The 16,266-nt window shown below is 42.4% G+C and overlaps 1 protein-coding gene across 1 annotated transcript in view; it reads right to left on the reverse strand.

Moving 5' to 3' along the window:
• LOC109850762 (serine/threonine protein phosphatase 2A 57 kDa regulatory subunit B' beta isoform-like) overlaps window positions 1-16,266 on the reverse strand; it is a 32,518-nt gene extending 16,252 nt beyond the window's left edge. Inside the window, exons 1-2 of the mRNA XM_020420834.1 lie at window positions 15,358-16,266; window positions 13,638-13,928 (exon numbers count right to left, since the gene is read on the reverse strand). Coding sequence (XP_020276423.1) covers window positions 13,638-13,928; window positions 15,358-16,077 — 1,011 coding nt within the window. The 5' untranslated portion in view covers window positions 16,078-16,266. The remainder of the gene's footprint in view (window positions 1-13,637; window positions 13,929-15,357) is intronic.

The raw sequence follows: 16,266 nt of genomic DNA on the forward strand, positions 1-16,266 counted from the left end.
CATGAAGCAAAAGTCAAAGAGGAAAATGATTGAAGAGTTGGAAGCCCAAAGAGCAAAGCCCATGAAGCTATGAATTGGACTTGGATGCAAAAAAATGGAATGAACCGGACTTAGATGCAAAATAGACCGGACTTGATTGCTTCCTGCTGGAGTTGGATTTCCACATGGGCCTTCAAAAATCAAGTGGAAAATTCAAGTGGGCCGACTTAAGAGTTGGGATTTAAGTTTCAAAATCAAACAACTTCATGGGCCAAAGCTTCATGGACCGAATTGTTGAAGAGTTGGAGTTGAATCATTGCTGCAACTTTTAAAAATCAAATGCACATATATTGGGCCAGTTCAAAGGTTGCTGCAACTCTTCATGTTCGGTTTTTAAAAAATCAAATGGGAAAATCAAAGGATGATGGACCGGACTTGCTCAAATAATTCGGTTGCAGCTGGATTTTAAATGGGCTCAAGAATTGGATTTTGATTTTCTTTTGAAAATCAAATAAATCAAAGGTGGAGATTGTTGCTTGGGGCTCAAGACAAATCCAATGGCTCATATTCATTGAAGATTACTATAAATAGGGGTAGAGAGTGAGGGGTTAGAGGTGTGAAAATTTTTGTAACTCCTTTTGGAGAGGAGGGCTACTCTTAATTGAGAAGGCCTTCCAAAATTGTAACTTTTTGTTGCAATTAATAATAATAATTTTTTCACCACTTTAAATTTTTCTCTTCTTCTCTTTGTTGGATGATGAAGATGAAGATGAAGATGGAGAATTATTTGAAGGTTTGCATTTCTTTTCTTTTTCTCTTTTATTGCTTATTAGTTTAGATTTATTTCTATGCTTGTAGTTAGATTTTATTTTTTTGTTAAATAGCCAAGAGGCTAGAACCCTCTTGCCTTAGATTTATTTTATGCTTATAGAGTAGATTTATTTTCGTGCATTTAATTCTTACAATTTTATTTTGTAGTTTAGATTTTGCACTTTATTTTGTAGTTAGATTTTAATTTCTTATACTATTCACCTTGAGGCTAGAACCCTCTTGGGTTTAGTTTTTCTTTTTGTTTATTTTTATTTTGTTTGATTCGCCTTTAGGCTAGAACCTTCTAAGGAATCACCCTTTTCTAAGAAGTGGGTTCAATTGTAGATTACCCATATCTATAATTGAATCCACCATCTTTAATTTCTTGCATTTTCTTTTATTCTAGAATTTTGTTCTTCATTCTTGAATTTTTATTTGTTTCTTGATTTTATTCATTTTTCCTTCTCACCTTATTGTTCATACTCACTCTCATTTACACTTTGCACCTATTTACACACCACTTTCACTCTATCAATCTCTTCACAATCACATTCACTCATCAATCTTATTTGTCACGCACACAACATAAGAACCAAATTCATATTTTCTCCTACAAAACACCTTCCTCGTAGGATCGATATCTTAAATACTATAACTTGACACGGTTGTGCACTTGTAACTTTTTTGGTACATGTTTATACCGCATCTGTTAGGACCGGCTAGAGGTGACACAAACTGTATTTTTTAGAATATCTTCACCTTCCAGAGTCCATACGTCCACGTTCTCTTGTTGCTTCTGTAAGTCAAAAATCTTCTACTTTGCTTTTCATCGATTTGTGGCATAGACGACTTGGTTATGTGTCTCATAAAAGGCTGGAAAGTCTTATCCAGTCCGGAGTACTTGGTCTCTCATTCTCATATTGAGTCATGTACTAGTTGTAAATTAGCTAAATTCAAAGCTCTATCATTTCCAACCAGTACATATATTTCCACTTCCTTATTTGATTTGGTCCATGCTGATATCTGGGGGCCAGCTCCTCTGCCTTCTTCATCTGGCTACTTATATTATATTAGTTTTATCGATGATTTCTCTCGTTATACATGGGTCTACCTACTTAAAATTTGCTCTGACGTACTTGCTTCTTATCAAGCCTTCACTGCGATGATCTTCACTTAGTGGCAAGCTCGTATTAAAGTTTTTCGTTCTGATTGTGCCAAAGAGTACCTATTCTCTACCATGCGCTCTATCATTTCCTCTCATGGGACTATCTTTCAATAGTCATGTCCCTACACTCAAGAGAAAAATGGTATTTTTGAACGCAAACATCGTCATATTTTCGATACCGCTCGATCCATGCTCATTTCTTACTCTGTTCCTCATTGTTTCTGGGCTGAGGCCATTCTCACTGCTACTCATGCCATTAATATCACTCCATCTAGCTTTCTTTTCGGTGCTACTCCTTATAGTCATGTTTATACTCATCTTCCCTGTTATGATCTAGTTCGCTTTTTTGGTTGTTGCTGTTTTATTCTTCTACCATCTCACGAACGTGATAAATTATCTCCCAGAGATGTTCTCTGTGTTTATTTAGGAATTAGTATGGAACATCGAGGTTATCGTTGTTATGATCCTATATCTCATCGAGTTCATATATCTCGACACGTTCAGTTCGAAGAGGATTCTCTATTTTATTCTACTTCCGATGATTTTAATTTCCTCCACACTACTAATCGTGCTTCTCTGCCAACTGCATCATCCACTTTCTTATCTCAGTTCTCCTTTCGAGATCTCCTTGAAATCTCTCCATCTCCTTTTGTTGACTCTCCCTCACCAGACCATTCTCTTTCACCATATGATCCCTATTCTATAGACACGACACCCACTCCAAAAAATACTATTGACCTCCATGCACCTGCGCTAGCATCTCCCCCATCTGAGATTCCTCTTGCTCTTTATCGAGGCAATCGCCCACATGTCATGCCTGCACGATATGCTTCAGTTACTTCCTATTTATCTATATTTCATAATTTTCTTACTATCATTCATACTACAGTTGAGCCAAAGTATTTTTAAGAGGTCGTTCAATTTCTAGAGTGGCGACAGGCTATGGCACAGGAATTGCAGACCTTTCAGCAAATACATACCTGAAACATTGTTCCATGTCCCCCTGACATCTCTTTAGTTGGTATTAAATGGGTTTATTAGGTCAAGTATTGTCCTGATGGCACCATTGAATGTCGGAAAGCTCGTTTAGCGACTCGAGGTTTTACTCAGTAACAAGGTATTGATTATGAGGAGATATTTGCTCCTGTTGCTCAGATACCCACCGTTCGTACTCTTCCTGCTGTCGCTGCTGCTAATCGTTGGCCGTTATACCAGATGGATATCAAAAATGTTTTTTTCTCTATGGCTCTTTATCCGAGACAATATATATGTAACCGCCTCCAAGGTCAAATATTCCTCCGGGATACGTATGTCTCCTTCGCTGTGTTGTTTATGGTTTCAAGCAGCCACCCCACGCTTGTTTTGAGTGTTTTCGCGATGTCGTGTTCAATGCGGGCTTTATGGAAAGTTATCAAGATGCTTCTCTGTTTGTTCGTACTACATCGCGCGGCAGAGTTTTATTACTCATCTACGTAGATGATATGATCATTACAGGTAATGATGTGGCTGGTATACAGTACGTAAAATATCAGTTGCAACAACAATTCCACATGAAGGATCTTGGATCTCTTCGGTATTTTCTTGGTCTAGAAATTTCTTAAGGCCCGCGGGATGTACTACTATCTTAACAGAAGTTGTAGGCGTCTAAAAATGCCCATAGGTATCCACACACAGCTCGAGACAGAGAGAAGGTGATGAACGCTATTATCTAAGTCTAAGAGAATTATCCGATACCGATGAACACATGAAGCGAAACGGCGAACCGAATAGCCTGTACACTCACCGGCTACCTCTAAGTGGCCTGCACACTCACCAGCCACCAAATCAGCGAACCAAGTGTCCCGCGTGCTCACCAGCCACCACCAGGTGGCCCACACGCTCATCAGCCACCAAAATAACGTATAAGTTAACGAAACGACGAAATACGTGTAACGACGGAACAATTCAAAACCCAAAAAACTAATAAAAACAGCTGGCGACCGAGTCACATCAAAACGACTCGGCCGAACCAGTGGTTTGGCCCAAAGCCAGATCACCAGAAGGTGACTCGGCGGCCGAGCCACCAAATGGTGGCCCGGCCAACCAGGTGACAGTTCGGCCAGATTTGTTGATTTTTCAGTTTTAACGGTTTTTCTTGGGATTGAGCCACCAAATGGTGGCCCGGCCAGGCCGAGCCACCAGGTGACAGTTCGGCCAGATTTGTTGATTTTTCAGTTTTAACGGTTTTTCTTGGGATTTGTTTGTTCCTGAGCGTCCTAACTGATCTGATACTATGGTTAATCAGTTCTTAACTAAAGATAAGGAGGAATCCCTTGTTCTTATCCAAATACCCACTTCCGAAGCTTATAAATACGAGCTCGGGTGCTCATTTCTCAGGGGGACATCAAGAGGGTGAGGTGCTGCCAGTTTCTCAAGTGCATAGTCATGAATTTCAGAGAGGGTTAGCTAGATCTTGGCGATCTCCTGCGCATAAAGAGTGGAGTTCGAGAGATTCGAGACTCGTCCCCTATTCCTTCGGATTTAATCTTGGTCTTAAATCCCGAGAAGAGCCGTGATTTTGCTTAGTCAAAATCACCGCTACTGCAATCACTTTCTTCGTGAAGCGAGAGCATTGATCACCAATCTGTCAACCGGATCTAATCCGTGGCGATCCACGGATATTAATGTCCCCGGCACAAGCAAAGTTCTCACGCAAGCAGCAGGTGATAAACGTCCGTTGCGCTGTTTGACAAGAGTTGTAATCTTTATTTTCATTGTATAAAGGAGATCTTATAAAAAGATCAACTTTTATTTTCATTTTGAGTTTATTATAATGACCAAAATTGTAATAGATTCGATGACAATGAAAACATCAACTTTTGACCCAAACAAGCTAGCGACCATAGTGGGAGCCAACAGCTTCGCTGCCGAAGCTGTCGTGCCGTAACCAAGGATCCAGATCCAGGTTGAAGAAATAGTCGAGTACGAATTCGACCAACTGAAGTTCGAGGAGTATCTGCCATCCTCCTCCTCCAGATCCTGTTCCCCTCGCAAGCGCAGGAAGATCAAGGCCCGCGTTGCCATTGCAATCTCACCTTGCAAAGCCCCTCCGACCTCCAACGAGCCCAGACTTATAGATTTGAACTCCTCCTCAATCAAGGAGTTGAGTACCAAAGTTATGCCAACCCTATCAAAAAGGGCATGCCAAAGACAGCGCCAACAACTTGCACGCCGATTTGCTAAGGCTTTGGAGCCTGTTGACAGGATCGGCTATGAGGCGGATCTGAAACGCAGAAAGAACCGAGTTCCCCAGCGGCAAATAGATGCCCTCTCCTCCAAACCAACAGCGAATGAGTGGATCCAAGTCAAACGAACCCGCTCAACCCTCAAGGAGCGCATTCAGAAGCATCGCGCCTTAATTGCGCACGTGCGAATTCTCGTGCGAGAAGCGCAAAAGCTGAAGCAAAAAGAGATGATCAAGAAGACACAAAAACCACGCTAAGTCTGGAAACTAAAGTTCGAAACGGCGTCGACAAAAAGTCAAACAGCGCCCGGAACTGCCAGAATGCGCGAACCACCAAATGGTGGCTCGGCCATGGTCGAGACACCAAATGGTTTGTGTCTGGTTCGGTTCGGTTCGCACCTGGTTGATCCAGTTCGGTTTGGTTCGCACCTGCTTCGGTTCGATTCGCACCCGGTTCACCTCCGGCGGCCCCTGTTTCTGTCCCGATGAATCACACACCTCCGGCAGGACCCCGCGACAACGTGGACTTGTCCCAATTCAAGATGAGGATGACGGATCGCTAGGGTCCCTTACACGAGGATCGAGATAAAGTTCTGATCAAAGAACGATTAGGTCCAGTGACTGAACCTCGAGCAACCGCTCGAGCTGGGGGTCACACACGTCCTCGCAATAAGTCAGAGCCTTCCTATAATAGGAAAGCCCCTGCAATTGACCGCCTCGGACGGCGAATTGAAGACCAGGACCCCATTGAGATCTGACGTTCCCAAAAGCGTGGTTCCAAACGTGTGACTCTTGAGAACGATTATAAGACAACAAATCCCCAGAAAGAAACGTATTCATCTGATGATGACAATGTTATACCCAGGGAGTCATGCCAACACGTGATAGGTTACTCCGGTCTTCAGATCGATTAGTTGTACTATCGGGCTGGGGGTACGAATAGATCTCGAAAGAGAAGTACCCAAGAAACAGACTCTCATTGTCCGTGCACAAACATTATCAGGGTAGTATTATCAGCGTGTAGCTGCCCCAAGACCGCTTCACAAAGGGTCTCGGTATTCGAGAGGATCTCTAACGGAATGGCCAAGTCAAGACCAAAGCGTCTCCGTAAAAAGCGATCGGCTGTTCAAGGTGACGAACTCCCAGAAGTCATAATAAATATGGCTGATAAGAGAAAGTCGATTCGACCTTCTAGCTCTGATCCGCTTATATCTCATCGTCTAACCCGGTTGCGATCGGGAACTATTAGGCAAAGAGATTATCAGAGAATGCAGAGGGGATTATCCTCGGATGATAAAGCATCGGATGCTAACTTGGCAATCGCTTCTGATAATACGGTATCCAGTCCAGGATAATCCCGCGAAGTGTTCATGATCAACACCGAGCAAATCGCCAAGATTCTTGAGGACGCTCTAACTAAGCAGAAAGAGGCATTCAAGATTGAAATGGAAATGGCTATGCTACGGATGAAGGAAGAGCGCTCTAACTAAGCAGAAAGAGGCATTCAAGATTGAAATGGAAATGGCTATGCTACGGATGAAGGAAGAGCATGACCAACAAATTCGGGCTCTGTCCAATCATTGAAATGGAAATGGCTATGCTACGGATGAAGGAAGAGCATGACCAACAAATTCGGGCTCTGTCCAATCAATTCGGTGAATCCAGTCGTCGCAACCGTACTGATCAAGCAGGCAGCGATTCAGATGTGGATGAACGTCTAAATGCTGAGAACCCTCCCGTTGACCAGAACACTGGGGGTGGTCCCGCTAAAAATAATAACAACAGAATTGGTCCCGTCAATGATAACAACACTAGGGGTGGCCCCGTTGTTCCTCTCAGAAATCGTCTGAAGCATGATACAGACGAGGACAAAAAAATAAAAGATCTCGAGAGCAAAATCAATGCTCTAATGTCTAATCGAGAGGTAAAAAGGACCGGTATTCCATGTCCCTACCCAAGAGAGTGTGATTCAATAGCATACCCGGTGAAATTCAACCTGATTAACTTCACGCCGTTTGACGGGAAGGGTTCGCCCACACAACATCTGATCTACTTCAAGTCCCACTTAGGTATGATCTCCGGCAATGAAGTTTTGATGATTCAATCATTCGTTGGCGCCCTTCGTGGGCCCACCTTCGATTGGTACCGTCGTCTTAAGTCCGGAAGTATTAATAACTGGGAAGACCTGGTGAGCCTATTCCTCGCTCATTTCTTTGATGATGACACTGAGGTGTCAATCAGGATGCTCTTCGATGAGAAGCAAGAAGACAACGAGACGGTCGACGACTTCGTCAAGCGCTTTCGGAATAAAGCAATAAACTGCCGAGATCCGATCACGGAGGACTTCATCCTCCAGACATGTCATAACAACCTATCTATTGAGATATTGGAAGTTATGGGAGTCGCACCGTCCAACACTTGGAAAGACTTGAAGGTGCGCGGGAAACAAGCCGAACGCTTCCTCCGAAGGAAGAAGGCCGAGAGGAGCCAACCGACGGCTAATCCTCCGAACTCAAACTTCGCCTCCCGTGGTAAGGGCAAGGCACCTACAGCTGCTGTTGGTGCTAATCAAACGTCACAACAGCAATCCCAAAGGCAGCAGAAGACTTCGGACCCGAGACCCCAAAAAGAGTATTCCTTCAAGGACGAAGACGTTTCAGCCATCTTTGAGTCCCTCCTCGAAAATAATAAGATCAATCTTCCGTCTATCACAAATCAGGAGGAAGCTGATAACATTTCGGATCCAAAGTATTGTGCATACCACAGGAGGATCCTAGCTGATAACATTTCGGATCCAAAGTATTGTGCATACCACAGGAGGATCCTTCATCCTACCAAGGCTTGCTTCGCTCTCAAGAATAGATTGTGCATACCACAGGAGGATCCTTCATCCTACCAAGGCTTGCTTCGCTCTCAAGAATAGCATCCAAAGCTTAGTTGAAGCCGGCGTTATAACGCTAAATTAAGCCGAATGAAGACTCCGACAAGTATAAGAGTATAAATTGCCCCTTCTCAAACTCCGAAGAGTATACGAGTATAAACCGCTTCTCAATTATTCCAATAGACACACGAGTCTAAACTGTTTCCCATTCTTGACGGGAAGTTCCTAGAAAATGTTACACTGATATTCTTAAGGATAACCCGGTCATGTAACTGAATACAATATCCGACCCAGTTCCACAAAGGAAGCTGGGGGTGGATGATTTATGTAACGAGAAGTTCTCGGAAGAATGCTACATGTAATTTTCTTAAGGATAACCCGATCATTACAAACAAAGTGATAAACACTAAACCCCTACTGTGATTTTTGAATATATTTTTTTGTTGACGACTCATAGTCTTCCACCACAAAATCCCTCACCGATCAGACTAATTGACGGTAGGACCATCAAAATTCCTTCCGGTTAAATCCGCTCAAACTTTCGCCGTATCTGTGCACTCAACATCCTCAATGTTAGAGTCTGGACATGGTGCTCGGAATTCTAATGTCTTAATCATTGATGAATTATCAAACCCATTCGTGTTAAGTTCTTATCACTTGACACCAAGAATCCCCATTGAGTAATCGGTACAAGTCAACACTCCCACTATGATTTGTACTCCCACTCCTACTGTCTACCTGGTCAAACCTTCCTACAGTTAGGGCCACAACCAAAATACCCTCTCGATTCCTCTAATGAACGAGAGGCCCACAGATTGAGCGATCAAACCTTCCTATAGTCAAGATCGTCTCAAACCTCCCACTCGGTCAAACCTTCCTACAGTTAGGACCAAAACTAAAATCGCATCTCGATTCCACCAATGAACGAGAGGTCCACTTTCAAATCAAGTGATCAAATCTTCCTATAGTTAGGGTCACCTCAAACTCCCGCTTGGTCGAACCTTCCTACAGTCAAGGCTAAAACCCTAATTCACTCTCGATAAACGAGAAACCCACCTTTAGTTCGGTAATCAAACCTTCCGACAGTTAGGATTATCCGAATCTTTTCGATTCTCAGAGTGGAGATCCCGCTCTTAGTTTCACCTTCCCGGATTCTAGAAGTGGAGATCCCACTTTGAGTTTCCTTTAGCAACTGAAGATAGAATATGAAATTCTTCCTCTTTAGCTTTGGGAGATAGAATATAAAATTCTTCCTCTCCCGTATCGGGTTCGTCTTTTCCCCAGGAGAAGACACCACTTTTTCAAACTCCTAAAATCCGTGCCTCACGCGCACGGGGAATTTTATCCCGAATCCTGAGTAGGGATAAATCAACGCCTAACACGTGTTGCCGGTTTAGTCTTTTACCGAGTAAAAAAGACACCAGAATACCAATCTGGGGTATTTTATCCCGAAGCCTAAGTAGGGATGTGTCAGCGCTTAACCCGTGCTGCTGGGTGGTTCGTTCTCATAAAAACGACCGAGTCTACGTATTTAGTATCGTAGCAATAAAATTCCATGCCTTTTATGCACAGAGAATTTTATCCCGAATTCTAAGTAGGGATAAGTCAACACCTAACACGCGTTGCCGACCAGTCTTTTACCGTAAAAAGGACAAAAGCCCACATATTCGATATTGTGACAGGTTGTTATTAATAACACCAAAATCCGTGCCTCACACGTACGGGGAATTTTATCCCGAATCCTAAGTAGGGATAAGTCAACGCCTAATACGCGTTGCCGGTCAGTCTTTTACCGTAAAAAGGACAAAGCCCACATATTCAATTTTATGGCAGGTTGTTATTAATAACACCAAAATCTGTGCCTCACACGCACGGGGAATTTTATACCGAATCCTAAGTAAGGATAAGTCAACGCCTAACACGCGTTGCCGACCAGTCTTTTACCGTAAAAAGGACAACAGCCCACATATTCGATATTGTGGTAGGTTGTTATTAATAACACCAAAATCCGTGCCTCACACGTACGGGGAATTTTATCCCGAATCCTAAGAAGGGATAAGTCAACGTCTAACACACGTTGCCGGTTTAGTCTTTCACCTTTTGAAGAAGACACCAGAATTCGAGTCTGGGGACTTTTATCCCAAAGCCTAAGTAGAGATAAGTCAGCGCCTAACACGCATTGCAGGGTAGTCTATTCCCGTGAGAAAGATGAAGTCTACGTATTCAATATCGTAGTACTAAAAGAGTTAACTTTGTTAGCATAACGTTACATGCGGAATGAACTTAAACAATCCGCATGCAAGCCCGATTCAAACGGTAATCGGTAAAGGCACGTCAAATTCGTTGAAGGCTGAGGATTTGCCAAAAATCCTAAGTCAGCGTCTAACACGCGTTGCCGGGTAGTCTATTCCCGTGAGAAAGACGAAGTCTACGTATTCAATATCGTAACACTAAAAGAGTTAACTCTTTTAGCACAACGTTACGTGCAGAACGGGTCTAAACAATCTGCATGCTAGCCCGACTCAAACGGTAATCGGTAAAGGCTAATCAAACCCGTTGATGGCTGAGAATTTGCTAAACTTTTTATAAATGTGAGTCATTGACGTATCAGCTTCATTAGTTGGTCTCGTGACTTGAGCATCCAATGACTTCGGGATAAGATCCATATCTGCAGACGAAATAACTTTAATAGTTGGTCCTGCAGTCTAAAATTTAGGATCACCACGCTCCATTGCCTTAAGAGCTTAAACTGTGTAGGCTCCAGCAAACGTACTAGTATAAACTATGTTAACGCCGGTCAACGCGTTGCAACGAAGATAATCAGTTCAAAGTTAACTCAATGACACGAGCCAAAACTAACTCACCAATTTCGATTCAAGATTTCGATAACGGTCAGACGATAAATGTAGCACCGGAAGAACTTCATCTACTCGACAAAACACTGAATAGACTGAAGGTTGAAGAAGTCAAGAATTAAAGCAGTTCACATGTCCTTTGACACCGACTGAAGGTGGGGGCCTATCATATCCAAAGCATCCCAGACTTCTCTATAAAAGAATGAGTCTGAAATACTTTGGAGGGGGTATCTGTAGGTGTCTAAAAATGCCTATAGGTATCCACACACAGCTTGAGACAGAAAGAAGGTGATGAACGCTATTATCTAAGTCTAAGAGAATTATCCGATACCGATGAACATATGAAGCGAAACAGCGAACTGAATAGCCAGTGCACTCACCGGCCACCTCCAAGTGGCCTGCACTCTCACCAGCCACCAAATCGGCGAACCAAGTGTCCCGCGTGCTCACCAGCTACCACCAGGTAGCCCGCACGCTCATCAACCACCAAAATGACGTATAAGTCAACAAAACGATGAAATACGCGTAACGACGGAACAAGTCAAAACCCGAAAAACCAATAAAAGCCGCTGGCGGCCGAGTCACATCAAAATGATTTGGCGTCAAAACGATCTGGTCGGGCAAGGTGACTCGACCAAGGCCGAGCCACCATTTGGTGGCCCGGCCAGGCCGAGCCACCAGGTGACAGTTCGGTCAGATTTGTTGATTTTTTGGTTTTGACAGTTTTTCTTAGGACTTGTTTATTCCTGAGCGTCCCAACTGATCTGATACTATGGTTAATCAGTTCTTAACTGAAGATAAGGAGGAATTCCTCGTTCTTATCCAAATACTCGCTTCCGAAGCTTCTAAATACGAGCTCGGGTGCTCATTTCTCAGCGGGACATCAAGAGGGCGAGGTGCTGCCGGTTTCTCAAGTACATAGCCACGAATTTCAGAGAGGGTTAGCTAGATCTTGGCGATCTCCTGCGCATAAAGAGTGGAGTTTGAGAGATTCGAGACACGTCCCCTATTCCTCTGGATTTAAGCTTGGTCTTAAATCCCGAGAAGAGCCGTGATTTTTCTTAGTCAAAATCACCACTACTGTAATCACTTCCTTCGTGAAGCGAGAGCATTGATCACCAATCTGTCAACCGGATCTGATCCGTGGCGGTCCACAGATATTAACGTCCCCGGCACAAGCAAAGTTCTCACGCAAACAGCGGGTGATAAACGTCTGTTGTGCTGTTTGACAAGAGTTGTAATCTTTATTTTCATTGTATAAAGGAGATCTTATAAAAAGATCAACTTTTCTTTTCATTTTGAGTTTATTGTAATGACCAAAGTTGTAATAGATTCGATGACAATGAAAACATCAACTTTTGACCCAAACAGAAGTATCTCTCGGATATTCTAGATTGAGCTGAGCTAACTAACGATACAATTATCGATACTCCACTTCAACAGAATATCAAACCTCGCTCTACTGATGGTGAGCCTCTATCTGATCCTACCCGATATCGACATCTTATTGGTCAGTTGGTCTATCTGTGCATCTCTCGACCAGATATCTCTCATGCTGTTGGCATTGTCAATCAATTTGTTAGTGCCCCCACGTTATGTACGTTATGCTGCCTTATTACGGATTCTTCGGTATCTTCGTGGTACTAGCACTCGCTTTCTTCTGTTTCCTGCTATATCCAAGTTAGAGCTTTGTGTATATTTTGATGCTCATTGGGCTGGTGATCCCACTACCAGAAAGTCTACCACAGGTTATTGTATATTTCTTGGTGATTCCCTAATTTTCTGGCAAAGTAAGAAACAAGATGTTGTTGCTCTTTCCAGCATCGAGGCAGAGTATCGTGCAATATCCACAACACCTAAAGAGATTATTCATCTTCGTCGTCTTCTCAGTTTCTGTTTCGACTCCTACTCTTCTATACTGTGATAATAAGAGTGTCATCCAGATTGCTAATAGTCCAGTATTTCATGAGAGGACCAAACACATTGAGATCGACGCTCATTTTGTCCGTCAACAAGTTATCAAAGATAAGACAATTCTACTTCCTCATGTGTCATCCGCTGACGAGCTTGCAGATTTCTTTACAAAGGCCTTACCTGTTCATCGGTTCTAGTTTCTTGTACGCAAACTCACTTTGTTTGATCCAACATGAGTTTGAGGGGGACTGTTGATAACAGTGTTGATAATAGTGGTAGTAGTGGGTTTTTAGTCCCACATTGGTTGTGAGAACACACATCACCATCCTCTACTTGTATAAATATACGTGCACACTCAATATTCAACTCGAGGGAAACTTTACCCAAGACTCTCTCTCTCTTACTTTAACACTCATAATATTCTTATGCTACTTTGCTTGTCCAAAGGTATCTCTGTCTAATAACCTGCTCAAATATGTAAGTCTCATAAGGTAATTAGCTTTGTGTTTAATAAGAATTATATATGTAAACATGAACTTCTCTAACATGTTGAAACGTACTGTATCCATCCCATAACTATATATCACCAAGTAGTTCACAGACTAATCCTCTCATTTATTAACCTATAAGTATGCAATAATTAAAATGTCCAAATCTACTGAAGGCTGAAGTATCATCTAGCCTAAAAAATTCTCTATTTCTGCATAGACATGCATCTATCCAGCATTATTAATCAAGTTCTCAGCAAATTATAAACAAAAGAAATAACAATCAGATCTAAGAATACAACCCTATAGCCTAGAGACTAACCTGAGAATTGCAACTGTTCAAACACCTAGCAATCTGTGAGCACAAAACCCCCGCAACCTTCTCAAACTCCTCAGCCTCCATAACTTCCACCAAATCCTCAAGCTCCCCGATCAACAAAATCTCCTTGGTACAATTTGTCATCGGCCAACACCTCAGTATGCCCTTTACTACCCCTGTGCTAAGATCGGGCTCTTTCTGCACAAACTCCGTTACACAATAAGACAACTCCCTATAATACATACACATCCCCTTTTGTTTATGCAGCGGGATCAAAACCCTCATCAAGAAAACCTTATGTTCATGTACGTTATGCTGCCTTATTACGGATTCTTCGGTATCTTCGTGGTACTAGCACTCGCTTTCTTCTGTTTCCTGCTATATCCAAGTTAGAGCTTTGTGTATATTTTGATGCTCATTGGGCTGGTGATCCCACTACCAGAAAGTCTACCACAGGTTATTGTATATTTCTTGGTGATTCCCTAATTTTCTGGCAAAGTAAGAAACAAGATGTTGTTGCTCTTTCCAGCATCGAGGCAGAGTATCGTGCAATATCCACAACACCTAAAGAGATTATTCATCTTCGTCGTCTTCTCAGTTTCTGTTTCGACTCCTACTCTTCTATACTGTGATAATAAGAGTGTCATCCAGATTGCTAATAGTCCAGTATTTCATGAGAGGACCAAACACATTGAGATCGACGCTCATTTTGTCCGTCAACAAGTTATCAAAGATAAGACAATTCTACTTCCTCATGTGTCATCCGCTGACGAGCTTGCAGATTTCTTTACAAAGGCCTTACCTGTTCATCGGTTCTAGTTTCTTGTACGCAAACTCACTTTGTTTGATCCAACATGAGTTTGAGGGGGACTGTTGATAACAGTGTTGATAATAGTGGTAGTAGTGGGTTTTTAGTCCCACATTGGTTGTGAGAACACACATCACCATCCTCTACTTGTATAAATATACGTGCACACTCAATATTCAACTCGAGGGAAACTTTACCCAAGACTCTCTCTCTCTTACTTTAACACTCATAATATTCTTATGCTACTTTGCTTGTCCAAAGGTATCTCTGTCTAATAACCTGCTCAAATATGTAAGTCTCATAAGGTAATTAGCTTTGTGTTTAATAAGAATTATATATGTAAACATGAACTTCTCTAACATGTTGAAACGTACTGTATCCATCCCATAACTATATATCACCAAGTAGTTCACAGACTAATCCTCTCATTTATTAACCTATAAGTATGCAATAATTAAAATGTCCAAATCTACTGAAGGCTGAAGTATCATCTAGCCTAAAAAATTCTCTATTTCTGCATAGACATGCATCTATCCAGCATTATTAATCAAGTTCTCAGCAAATTATAAACAAAAGAAATAACAATCAGATCTAAGAATACAACCCTATAGCCTAGAGACTAACCTGAGAATTGCAACTGTTCAAACACCTAGCAATCTGTGAGCACAAAACCCCCGCAACCTTCTCAAACTCCTCAGCCTCCATAACTTCCACCAAATCCTCAAGCTCCCCGATCAACAAAATCTCCTTGGTACAATTTGTCATCGGCCAACACCTCAGTATGCCCTTTACTACCCCTGTGCTAAGATCGGGCTCTTTCTGCACAAACTCCGTTACACAATAAGACAACTCCCTATAATACATACACATCCCCTTTTGTTTATGCAGCGGGATCAAAACCCTCATCAAGAAAACCTTATGTTCTTCCTTCAATGGGGTTGTAAACCCATTAATTATACTCCCACATATCTCTAACAGTTCTCCAATTCCACAATGTCGGTCTGCCTCAAACACAAAGTGTAGAAATGTATTGCTCATTGATCGTCTCATGAACAATCTTTTGTTGGTCATTTTGGAGTATAATTGGTGGTATATGTTCTTCAATCGATCACGTTCTCTAGGATCCTCGGATTGGAATAGTGTAAGTAAATTGAGAAGAAAAGGGTTGTCGATATGCGATTGAAGGGATATAGGATCAATATTTGCGATTAAAACAGAGAGGATATCGTATATAATATGTAAATGTGGCCATAAAGGAGAGAGAACCATTGGAGGCGCATCATCATCGAAGGAGTACTCAGAGGAGAGGAAAGGGAAGCCAGTTGCGGGAAGTGAGCGGAAAAGATTGGTTGAAATCATTGAGAAGAGGGGAGAGAGGATGAGAGGGTTGATTCGCGATTTGGAGGTTCGCAGGATGGAGAGGATGTGGAGGAGGCTATGGCGCTTTAGGTCTTGGAGTGAAGGAGACTCTGAAGGGTTTCTGAACGTGAAGAGTGTGTTGCAGTTGGAGATTAAAGAGAGGAGATCATCGGTAGGGGATTCCTGTGAGGCTTCGAGCTTGAAGAGGTAATCTAGGGTTGTTGATTTCTTCTTCTTTGGAGATGAAGGAACTTGTGGTGTTTTGGGGATGCCCATGTTTTTTTTTTTTCCTTTTTTCTTTTTTTCTTTTTTCTTGTTTGAGAATAGAGAGAGAGAAGGACAAAGAGAGGGGAGAATGAGGTGGAGAAGTGTTTTTAGTATTGTTTTTTGGCGGGTACTTCAGAGAAGAGAACAAACGGAGGCGATGCCTGCTTTGGGAGGAGCCTTGGGAAGTCCGGAGTTTTT

The sequence above is a fragment of the Asparagus officinalis genome, chromosome 7 (assembly GCF_001876935.1).
Source record: "Asparagus officinalis chromosome 7, Aspof.V1, whole genome shotgun sequence".
NCBI lineage: Eukaryota > Viridiplantae > Streptophyta > Magnoliopsida > Asparagales > Asparagaceae > Asparagus > Asparagus officinalis.